Source organism: Patagioenas fasciata, chromosome 2, assembly GCF_037038585.1.
Source record: "Patagioenas fasciata isolate bPatFas1 chromosome 2, bPatFas1.hap1, whole genome shotgun sequence".
NCBI classification, from domain to species: Eukaryota; Metazoa; Chordata; class Aves; order Columbiformes; family Columbidae; genus Patagioenas; species Patagioenas fasciata.
In genome coordinates this window covers 141789127-141801446 of record NC_092521.1, presented here as the reverse complement: position 1 = coordinate 141801446, position 12320 = coordinate 141789127, and the positions used below count along the sequence as shown (strand labels likewise).

Genomic DNA, 12320 nt, shown 5'->3' with positions numbered 1-12320 from the left:
CTCATGTTAAATTGGCTGCCTTGAGCTGTAGCCTGGAAGTTCAGATGCAGAGGAGCTGGAAACCTGGGAGAAGAGGAAGTTGTGTAATTTTTTTTTCCCCTTGAATTAGAGACTGAGCTTGTTAATGAAGCACAATTAGACTAATAATTATGCCTCTAGAAAAATAATTCCTGGAGTTTTAAAATTTTGTATGTGTGTATGTGCATAGTGAAATGACTGGTTAAACTCTGCAGTGATTTGTACAGCTGTTGGTTGAGCAACAGGGTTTGCTCAGGGCAACGTATGTTCAGTAATACCCATGATAATCTATTTCTTGTACCCTTGTTTTTATTTCTCCAAATAAGCTGTAAGTAAATAGAATTATCTAAATCCAGACTGCCAGGCATAGCAGTCGTGGTAACTAATTCTGGGTGTCTTAACTGCTTACTACAGGAGATGAGGTCTGAGAGCTCTTGAGATTTTTGTGGAAGGAGGTTCTTCCTCCAAGGAGGAGAAAGCTAAGAGAAACTAGACTCCCTGTTAAGCTTTGGTGCCAAAACACCGGGTGATGTAATTATTCCTTTCTGATTTTTGTTTGGATAAGAATTTCTACCTCAACGATACAGAGTTTTCTCGGGGAGTAACATCCTCCTTTTTCATAAGATTGGTGGTATCTCTGGGCTTATTACACTGGGAAGGAAGAACTAATTTTTGTGAAACATCAAAAAAGTAAGGGTTCTGCCTTTGGAAACTAAACATTATTCTTAGGACATAAAATAAAAGTTAAAAAGCAGCTTGATTCTGCTTTTGTGATTCCTTTGGATTCTAATTCATTGTACCTACTGAGAATGCTGAAAAACATGCAGTGTTTCAGTCATTGAAAAAACAAAGAGTTTCAGGTGTAGCCGTATGACACCACAGAGGTGGTACCATGCTGTAGGCTTTCACTGCATGGTTTCATTTTGGGTGGGGTATGTTAAGGACTGCCACCTCAGTCAGGGGCTCTTGTTCACAAAATGAAGTTGGGTGCAATGGTGGATGGTAACAGGGCTTTTACCCTGTAAGCAGTAGGAAAGCAAAGACAGCCTAGACCTTACTGTACCTGATTTGGAAGGCAATCTTATATGTGGATATTTGTACATACAGGATGCTCTTTGGGTTGGGAAGACACTGGATGCATTAATACTCGAGAGAAGCATAAACCTATATAAATGTCATACGTTCTCCAAATCAGGCCATCTATAGATTGCAATCTGTCTCTCTTTGGTATCATCCTAAGTAACTGAAAGGCTGTTGAATGCAGCACCTGTAGCATGATTTGGTTTTGTATCAGTAAGCGAGAAGATGTACCTACTAGACTGGACAACAACCTAGACAATCAGGAAAATAAAACTTGTTTGGGGATGCTGTGAGTACTTCAGTGTGGGGCATCCCAGCAGCCTGGGGTCTTTGGTACTTGCATAGCTGTGCTGTGGTAACCGCGGGAATGCACTGAGGGAAACTAAATGTCTGAAGATCTATGTGCATTCACGATTAGGGACTGTTGAATACAGTTGTCAGAATATTGTGGATGTGGAAAGTCAGTTTGTTGATGTAACACTTTTGATCAAAAGAGTTGTATTTGTCAGCTGGGGCAGGTTGCTCAGGCAGTGTCCAGTTGGGTTTGGAGTCTCTCCAGGGTCAGAGACTACACAACCTCCCTAGGCAACCTGTTCTACTGCTTGAGCACACTCACAGGTAAAAACAAACAAACAAAAAGTAAGTTGGTACATTTAAATGGAATTTTCTGTATTGCAGTTCCCTGAGAAAAGTCTGGCTCCATATTTTTTGACACCAGTCCCCCTCCTCATTTCAGGTTTTGATCGACATAGACAAGATTCCCTGCTGAGCCTTTTACAGTGCTCAGTAGAGAGGAAGGATTGAGCTTGGAGCAGGTGATCCTTAAAAATCAACCAGGATTCCTTTCCAGGGCTGTGTCCCATGGAATTCTTCCGAGCAGGTCCCTGAAGGGAACAAAGTCCATGCTCCTAAAGTCCATGGTTGTGATCCTGCTATTTGATTTTTCCCTCTTCCTCTCAGCATCCTAAACTTTACTGTCTTGTGGTATCTTCAGCCAAGGTTGCATCCAGCCTTTGTGTTCCTGACCGGTTCTTTGTAGGTAAGAGATCTACCTGAGCATCTCCCCTCACCAGCTCCTTGGCTGACTGTGTCAGGAAGTTATTAGGTTCCTACAGAAACCCCCTGTATTGCTTGTCTCCTGCTCTGTTGTCCTTCCAGCAGACCTCAGGGTGGTTCAAGGCCCCCAGGGAACAGGGTACATGCATGTGAGGCTTTTTCCAGTTGTCTGAAGAAGGGCTCATCTACTCCCTTGTGATTAGGTGGTCTGTAGTAGACATTCACTGCAATGGTGCCCGTGTTGGTCTGCTCTGTAATCCTGACCTGTGAGCTCTCAGCTAGGTCACCATGGATCCCAATATCATCCCAAGGCAGCCATGCCTTCCCCAGTACTCCCACAAAAAGCTACCCATCCTCACCATCCTGGCTAACCCTACCTAAAGATCCCTTATCCAGCCGTGGCAGTGCTCCAGCTGAATGAGCTGTCCCACCACAACTCTGATCCCAGTGAGATGGTAGCCCTGCAAGTGCTTGCAGGTCCCTAGGCCTCCTTCTTCGCTCTCCAGGTTGTGTGCGTTCCTGTACAGCCCCTTCAGCGTGCCACCCTGATCTCCCAGAACCACTGTGAGAGCTCCCCACAGTGCTCTTGTCTCAGCACTTTGCTCATCTGGGGTGAGCCCCTATTTTTGCATCTCCAGGGTCAATCTGCAATCCTCCTGAACCCTTTGTTTGCCAAACCTGGACAGCCACACTATCAGTTGACTGGACAGGCCTTAGCAGTGTCTCAATAACATACCAGATCCAAGTGCCTGGCAAGCTGCAAACCCCCCTAGATGACCGGTGGGGTTGGCAGCAAGGAGTTGTCTACTGCTGGTAGTTGCTGCTTGCTCCTGGTGCCACTGCTTGGCCCAGGCTGGACAGGTGCAGGGGCTTTGTGGGACACATCTCCCAGCCCCCTCGCTTGCTACCAGGGCACTGTCCCTGCTCTGTGGAAGCAGATCTGCAGGTGGAGCAGGAGTCGTCTTCCTAGTGCCAGAAGTCACCACCTCCCAACCTTCACCATTGTGGGAGTCTCTGTTTCCCAGCCCGATAAGCACAGACTCTGCCTGCCCCTCCTGTGTAGGAGTCTCCTTTCCACCAGCACTGATGACCTGGAGAGGTTTCCTCCTCCTTGTTGCAAACAAAGGAGGATGTGAACTGGTCTCCTGCAGCCATCAGGTTTTAAGGCAGACACCTCCACAGTGTTGTTTCAAGGGACAGGAACCATCATGCACCCATGAGTCATGGTAAGGCTGGCCCCAAGCTACTTGACACTGCTGTGGGTCAGGTGCTATTTCTTTTTTGTGTGTTTTTTGTTGTGGTTTTGTTTTGTTTTTTTAAATCCATGTGCCCCGGTGCAGAAACTCCAGCAACATGATAGAGATTTTTGTGGATGCTGATGGTGTGTACATTGGATTAAGTCTTTACTGCGGAGAGGCACTTGCTTCATTTTGGCAGTTGTCCCTGTGGAAAGGAGCTTGTTTTGTTGTGGTGATGCTACACTACAGGAGGACTTATTTTGAGGTCAAAAAAGCATTTTCCTGTATCTTAAAACACTTTGCTTTTTTCCCTTGGTTAACAACCATCAAATAAAATAGCATTACGTACCTTAACCTCAGTTAAGCTGCTCCATTAAATACTTCATGTATTTATGGGCAATGGAGAAGGAACCCAAACCACTTACAGGCAAACTGTGCTGTCCTTTAAAAACCACCCTAGGACAGACAGTTCAATCTGCTCCTGCAGATCTCAAGTAGGAAAATGATCCATTATGGCTTTTCAGTGATTGCATGTATTATGTGCTGACAGGACGGGCTGTTGAACTGGGTGGGGGCAAGAGGAGGGGCTTGAAGCAGCGTCAGTGCCGGCTTTCTTACTGAATGCCTCTGTTTGCTTTGGCAATGTTCCCACAGCTTCAGCTGGGAGCTGTGCGGTGGACCTGTGCTCTCTGAGGTCTATCCAACCTTTGAAGTGCAGCAATAATAACTAGTATGTGTGGCAAAGGCTGGTGAAGCCAAGAGCTCTCCTACCCAGATCGCTTCTCTTAAAAATGAAAGCATAAGCTGCAAAGATCTCAGTGTGGGAGGGGTGGCTAAGGGTGGAGAAAAGCAAGATTCATTTGATTAAGGCTTTTTCTATTTGTTGTTTCCCTACGTGAAGAGCAGTGACAGCAGTGTGTGGATGGCTGTGGTTTGGTGACAAGTAGGGGGGTGACCCCAGGCATGGCCCAAGGGCTCTGGTAGTGTTGCTGCCATTGCTGGTGTTTTGTGGGTTTTTTTCTGTCAGGTTTTCAGCCAGCTCAGTGCCATCACAGGCTCTCCTTTCAGTTGGAAAGAGCCAGCTAGGACACTGTGGGGTGTTGGCCCACGTCTAGATGGATTTGGGATGCTCACAGACCTGAGCCCTAGGCAGGCTTCTGTGACTTACTGGTGTAGGCTGGGATTTTAGGGGAAAAAACCTTGGATTGTGTCACTGCCTCCTTTAGAGCCCTGGCTGCTGTCACCAAATCCAGGGATAACCTTGCAGAAATGTCAGATCAGCCCAAGACCCAGCTGAACCGCAGATCAGAAATATCTCTCCAGGGTTCATCTCATTGTTCAAAATCTCTGTTGTCTTCTAAAAATCAAATCAAACTCCTGCTCTGCAGTGGTGGGGGTTGCTCTCTGTTGTCAGACTTCGGTGTTCTGAAACTCTGGTACTCAAGTTCAAGGCAGAGATAAGCGATGGCTGTGGAGGCCCACACAGGCTGCTCGAACAGTCTGGGAAAATAAGCAGCTGTAACAGCAAAGCAGCTACTTCAGTGGCCCATTATTTTAATTTCTGTGTTTTATGTGTCAAGGGTTTATTCTGAGGATTACACTTAGAATAATAGTAGGGGTTTGGGTTTTTCCCCGTGTCAGATCCTGCTCCTGTTACATTCAGCATGCTTGTTTCCTGCAGCCAGCTGTTATCCACCCACCTAGGTGCAGACAGGGTGGATAATTTCATTGTGTAGATCTTTTAAATTTTTTCCCTTCTCTCCAGGCTGTTGCTGAAGCATATGGCTTCCAGCACCTGTCCTGGGGCCTTTTCTGCTGCCATAGTAACTGTGGCAGCCCAAAATAAAAGAAACACCCTACAGAGTAGGTTTTTTGGCTAGATAAAATACTTTTGTTTAAGAGAATGCTGGCTATAACTTCTTTAACAGCTTAGGTAGGTCTGAAGTCACTTCTAAAATCCCTTATCTACTTTTTTTCCTTCCCTTTTTTTTTAAAAAAATTGTTTGTTTGTTTGTTTTCTGATTGATAGCAGCCAAAACTTCACAGCCTTTCACTATGGATTAATTACAAAGTTGGGCACGTCAAGCTTTTGCTATGGTAGAACAAGAAGTTAAAAGTTGATGAGAGTTGTACACTGCTCCCTGGCAAATGGCAGCCACCTCACTTCATCAAAGACAGAATGATTTGGGTCAGAAGGGACCTTAAAGATCACCTAATTCCAACCCCCCTGCCATGGGCAGGGACACCTTCCAGTGGATCAGGCTGCTCAAAGCCCCATCCAGCCTGACCTTCAACACTTCCAGGGATGGGGCATTCACAGCTTCCCTCAGCTGCCTGTTCTAGTGTCTCAGCACCTTCATCATAAAATATTTATTTTTTATATGCAGTCTAAATCCTACCCTCTTTCAGTTCAAACTGTTGCCCCTTTCCCTCAGGCCCTGGTAAAAAGTCTTTCTCCGTTCTTTCTTGTACACTCTCTTTGTATACTGAAAGGCTACAATAAGGTCCCTCTGGAGCGTTCTCTTCTCCAGGGTGAACAAGCCCTGTCCTCACAGCAGAGGTGTTCCAGCCCTGTGACCATTTTCATGTCCCTCCCGTGGACCTGCCCCAGCAGGACTAACATGGTGGGCTCCCGTGCAGGCAAATAACTTGTGTTACTTAAAGGGAAGATTATACTGGTTTCCAGTCAGTCAATGAAGGGAAAAGTCCATTTTATGCTTAGGAGAGCACTGTTAATGAGCACCTGGGTAATGGGCTGATTGACTGCACAGCCAGGCTGCCTGGGAGCTGGAGGCCGGATGGCTGCTCAGGGCCAAACCTGCTCAACCTGTGGGGCCTGCTTGGCCACCATGCCCCTGTTGACTGTCACGGGACAGCATTCGCATGGCATCGGTCTCACTTGCTGTGTGGCATCGCAGCCGGGCTCTGTGCACCGAGCAGATGCCGAGGGAGGACGGCAGCCCCAGCAGTGGGAAGCAGCTCTTTTGTAGAGCGTTTGCCAACGCAGCGCTAGACTGTCCCAGCATTTCTGCTTCTCGGCTGAGGCGAACCCTCTGCTGCTCGGCTGGTGGCAAGCTGAGCTGTTGCTCTGCTTCCTGCCTTCCCATATGGTGGCTTGTTTAAAAATAAGACATTTACAAGGAGCAGAAATTGTAAAAGTAGGCTAACCAGAAGGGGATTTACAGAAAATGCTAGATGAGGTAGTGTGATGGGGTTGCAAAGAGGGCTGAGCTTGAGGTAACTTACACATCCATAGTGCTAAAAAAAACCCTAGAAATACACTAGGTCCCTGGCTGGCCATGGCTCACTGTGGCAGAAATCCAACTCCTGCACATAGTCCTTGCTATGGAAATGAGGAAGCGTGGCCACAGGCTGCCCAGCCCGCAGAATGGTGGGGCCTCCCCACACTGCCCAGCTCATCCCTGCCCCAGTGCCTCTCTGACAGGGAGGAGAAAGCAGGTGGGTGCTGGGCACAGGTGGTGGAAGCAGTAACTGCGTGTTGGCCAGAGCCTGAGTATGTATGTAAGGAGAGACCCAACACAGACAGCTGCACCTTTGCCATGTCAATGTTTTGCTGCTACTCTGAGTGATCATCTTCGAGACCTGCACTGAGAGAAGCTACAACCTTCCAGCTCTGTCTTCCTTTGCCCTGGGGCTATTTCACCCCACACAGTCTCAGCAGTGAGCATGGACAGTACAACCAGCATTCACTCCTCAGTGGTGCTCTTCCAGTGTCCCCTGGCACCATAATGGGACATGGTGGCAGATGGTAGTGGCAAAGGCCTCAGGAAAACCCAGCACAATGCAGCACCTGGGAGCCCTTCCAGACTCAGATCCTGGAGCTGTCAGGGATGATAGGCCAGCTGCTAGTCCCACTCAGAGCAAAGCTGGTGCTGCTTCTCCACTCACACCTTGTTGCTCAGTTGGTGCTGTTTTTTCTAGGACATGCAGCCCCCAACCTTTGAAAGGCACCGATTTATAGAAGGGTGCTGGGGGAAGGCAGGTGGCTGCTTGTGGCCAAGTGGTTCTGTTTCGAAGTACATCAACGTCATGCCCATGCAATGTTGGATATGGAAACAGCAGAAGAGAATCAGGTAAGTCATATTTTACTATGTTGAAAGTAAATTCTGATGACTTAAGGCATCCAGAAAAGAAGTTACTTGTTAGTTTTTTCTCCATGAGCTGTTCAGATCCCAAGGTGCACTCTCCAACTCCCCTGAAGCAGCTGTTCTTCGATTTGTAGAAACCTCGACTCATCAAAATCAATTACATCAACTTTTAGTAAACTTCCAGATAAAGACAGTTAATCAATTACCACAGTTTTCATCTGCCACAGGGGTTCTGCAGCTGTTTTTATTTTAAAACAATCCACTACTAAACCAGAATATGCAACTGGAATGAAGCCTGTTAAATCAAGATGAACACTACGTGTGTAGAACAATCAGTCAGTAATTTCTACTACCCTGTTGTCCCAACTACTGCTGAGCCTGTGCACACACCACAGAAAATCCTCTCACAATGGCACTGGGGTGTGGAATGACTCTGCAGCCCAAGCTGCAGAGAAGCACATGCCACACACTTCATTAGGAGTAGGGAAATATTGTTTGCAACTCTGTAATTAAGTTTTTTACCTGAAAAAAAAGCCTATTTGCAGGTTGGCTTTCTTGCTCTAGTTTTCACCTTCAATAAACATTCATGATAATAATGCATTGTGTATAAGGATTTCAATTGCTTTTCTTGAAGCAAAATTAATTATATTTTAAATATCTCTGGCTCCTTTTTTAATTTGAAAGTGTGAAAAAATTGCATAGGCTAAAGACTAAGAATTCAAAACTAATGTTAATTTCAATAATTACAATAAACCAATGCTTAATATGAACTGATTGGTAGTGCAGTTGGGAGGGGAAGGAACCCTGCAGCTGTGATTTGCCTTGTATAAAAGGAATGATCATTCAGATGGTTTGCTACCTAAAAACATGATGAGGATTCAGGACAGCTTTAGCTGAGCTTTTGCAATGCCTTTAATTGTCCCAACCAAGACAGGAGCTTTTTTTTGTTTCAAAAAAATATGCTGGAAGTCTAGAATCTGTGACTAAAAAACAAACACTTTTTTTTTTTTTTTGAGTCTTAAAGAACACTTATTTAGCTGTTTTGAATTTAATACAACCTCATCTTTGCTTTTAGCCTAATTGCTTCAGCTACTAAAAAAGTTAGAGTCGATTATCCACAAGTGTTTTAGCAGCTATCAAGACAAATGTAATCCAGAGCAAGTTTAGCAACTACAGACTTGCTTAAAGTTGCAAGAATCTGTTAAATTATTTCAGTGGTAACCAAGTTGGGCTGGAAAGCAGCTTGGCCATCCCTCGAGCTCCTAACATTTTTGGCATTGCAGGTCATTACAGTGTGAGGTGAAGAGGATTTGATGGGGCAAACATTCTGTGTTATCAACGCAAACTAGCACTCATAAGTGTAAGTACACCCCTGTGCAAACCTTAGGTATTTGCCAGTTAATCCACTTTGTAGATATCTTATTTACTGCCGGAGACTGCAGCCCAAAGTCAGGAGTTCAGGCTCCCCCCCCTAATGCTCAAGAAGGTTACACATCTCACAAAAGACGGATTATTGAGCAAGGAGCTGCCAGTACCAAACTATAGGAAATACTGCAGAAGGAATCAAGTTTTATGTTCAGGAGCAGCTGGGCACCTACATCAGCTTCCATGTCGTGGTTACCAGCCTCAGTGCTGGGGACCTGGGTACTGCACAAGGAGAAGACCAGACTGTCCTTTCCAGTTACATGTGAAAATATACTGCTAAACATCTGAAGAACTTCTATGGCAAAAATTGAGGTACCTTGACACTTCCAAGCTGTGGGGTGGGATTTTGAACAGAGGTGTTTAAAGCTTGCTGAGGGTTCAGCCAGATGCACCCCATTCAGTCCAACAACCCATCCACTGATAGCACATAGCTTTTTAGCCAGGAGGTACCAAATGCACATTAATGCTGCTCAGTGCAGCCATCAAATGATGTTCTGCTACATTCAAGAAGAAGAAGAAGATTAACTCAGTTAACTTCTATATTTATGCAGTTATTTCCAGGTTTCCAATGCAAGTATTTTGTTATCTAATAGAGCATGAAGCAATGATTAACTAACTGAGTGTACAGGTAACTGATATTAAAAAGCTTCACCAATGTAACAGGAAAATCAACTGAATTAAAAAAAGGGCAAATATAGTACATTTCAAAACATGTCCTATCCAGTACATAAAACTTGTGATCTTAAGTGGTTCCCAACACCACCTTTTTCCCTTCCTTTGCTGTAAAAGGAGAGTGAGGCAAAGGGACACTGAGTGAGTTTGAGTTTTCTTACTGTCCTACTGAATTACTGTTCAGAACCAGTGTGAATTATTACATCCTGCCTAAAAACTGGTCTTATGTTTTATCTTCAGATGCTTGTTACATACCAATTCAACAGCACAACAGCATTCTCCTGGGAATAAAAGGTCTTTTTTGTCAAAATCATTTTATTAAAGAGTTAACGTCACAACAAGCTCAAAATAACACATGCTTCAGAAATAAACTGGAAGAAAAATACTCCAAACAGAAATACGAATGTTTTGAAGGCATGGTAAAGCATCAGTTGCAGGAAACTTCTGCAAACAGGTGCAAATTCTGTTGGTGCAATGGAAAAAAAACCTTAGAAAAGAAGCCTGCTGGGCATGACTTCTGTTTATGTAGTGCAGTTAGTCTAATAAGTTAAATCAGAAAGGGCACAATTTCCATGGCTGCACAGACCCAAACGTATTTCTTCAATAATTAACCCCAGCACAGCTTTTTCACTGTGAGTACTAATAAAACAAATCTAGTTGACATCTTAACATAGCAGTAACATATATATGTATATATCTCTCCATGATAGATGTTTGACTCATGCAGCCTCCTCAGTTACATGATTTTTTTTTAATTTACTCAAGAAACATCATAAAAAAATAGGTTTGCAATTTGTATTTCACTCCAGTGTTAGCTCCACATCACCTCAGGCAAAGAGAGTGTTTCAGCAGATAATCTAATTTGGCAAGAAATCTGCCCCAATTCTTAATCTAATTTTTGTAAATCCACGTAGAAAATAAATGCGAACTCTTTATACAAAACAAGAGCAAATAACTGTACCTATATAAAAGGGGATTTATTCCCTTTAGTTTTATTATTATGGCACATACTTTATACTTTCACAACAGCATACTCATTTTCATTTAGTTTTTTTTAAACCCCAAAATATTGTTGATGAATGGAAGAATGTGAGTTACCATAGGCAGCTGACTCATGCATTAAGCAATTCATGTTCTTTATCGGTTTTCCCAACAGCATCAGGATTGGATAACGGGTCAAGGTCAGCAAAAAGACTGAACCAGGCAGTCAAGTCTTTTGGATTCTTTGTAGGTTCTGGAAAGAAAAAAAAGAAAGAAAGAAAAAGTGCAGACTTGTCAGATATTTTAAAACAAAACTGACTGAATGTTTGAGTGAGGTCAAACAAACGCCATGCTATTGTTTAAATTATTACTAAAGGCACTTCTGACAAGAAAATCAGAATGAGTGATGGCGTTTTAAAACACTACCTTTAACAGAATATGGAACTTTAGTAAGAATGAATGTTTTACATCTGTCTGCCTGTGTATTTTATATGGCTCCTGCCATGATAAGTACAGGAACACTTTAATTAAAAATAGAAACAATCTTGCTCTGTTTAGCCTTGTTTCATGAAAGGTATTTTACTTGTGTGTGTGTGTCTGCATGCCTACAGAAAAGTAAAAGGAAAGCAAAGGCAAATTTTACTTCCAACATCTCTAACAGGACTGAATTCCTTTGCCTAAATCCAGTTCATATGACTGTCCTGTCCCCCTTGTATATCACCACACAAGGTCATTAGTCCTCTGGAATGAAGTTTTAATGGGAAGATATAGGCTGGAGAGAGGGGCAGTACATTTGGTAGCCAGTCCCAAGTACAGCTTCTAGTAGTAGTATATATTTTTTGATGGATATAAAAAAGTGTGAACCAAGAATATGTTCCAACAGCAGCTGGACTATTACATCTATGAGTCTATATTGACATACATACAGATGGTGTGGAGGTCTCCCACCTTATTATTCCAAAACGACACATGTTCAAGTTAAAGAGGAGGTGACTTTGGTTGCTATGAAGAAGGGACATCACCACTTGCATTGTTTCTGTGACCCTATGCTTAACGTGTATTATATTGATAGTGAAATAAGATATGCTCCTCCACTCAGAGAAAAAACGTCGCACGAAAGCATTCTTTGTGAAGCAAGGAATTTATGGACAAAATAGGCTCTGCCAGGCATGACTGTCATCTTGGTGTCTGCAAGGCTGGGGTACCTACCGCTTTCAGAAGCACATATTTTAAAGTAGCTGAAGGCTGTTCCTTTTTCTGGTGAAGGTACTGTAGCTGTGGCATCACACTCATTTCTAAAACAGTTCCCAAAACATCTTAACACTCTTTTTCTGCTGGGCTGAAACATGTCAGCCTTTTTATCCTACAAAGCAGGGGAAGGAATGCACATCACTCCTTTCTTCTGCACTGAACACCTTTGATGTAGCTTCTGTTTGAGTACAAATGCACAGAATAGGCTACAAACTGGCAATAAGGATTCAAGACATTTCTGGTTCACTTATCCAGAAAATCCTAGTCAAAATCAGCAGGGCTTTGTCTCAGTAGATGGTAGGACTACACACTCTTGGCTCAGGTGCAAGAAGCAAATTAAGTTTCAAGCAGATGATTCCTGATATCATGTATATTATCAACATAATTTGCAGCTAGGGCTCTTCTGCCTTACCAGTAGCCTGCATTTTAGCCACAATGTCCTCCTAGAGCTCCAAAACACTGTTTAGCTCATAAAAAAGTGCATGCAGTT

The 12320-nt window shown here is 43.8% G+C and overlaps 1 protein-coding gene across 6 annotated transcripts in view; it reads right to left on the bottom strand.

Moving 5' to 3' along the window:
- ICA1 (islet cell autoantigen 1) overlaps positions 1 to 12320 on the bottom strand; it is an 85682-nt gene that overhangs the window by 1578 nt on the left and 71784 nt on the right. For 4 of the 6 annotated variants that reach the window (XM_065832138.2, XM_071805107.1, XM_065832140.2 and 1 more), the window contains one exon: positions 9894 to 10832. In XM_065832138.2, coding sequence (XP_065688210.1) covers positions 10711 to 10832 — 122 coding nt within the window. In that variant the 3' untranslated portion in view covers positions 9894 to 10710. Of the gene's footprint in view, positions 1 to 9893; positions 10833 to 12320 lie in introns of those variants that run through there. The other 2 variants (XM_065832139.2, XM_071805105.1) reach the window with 2 other exon arrangements.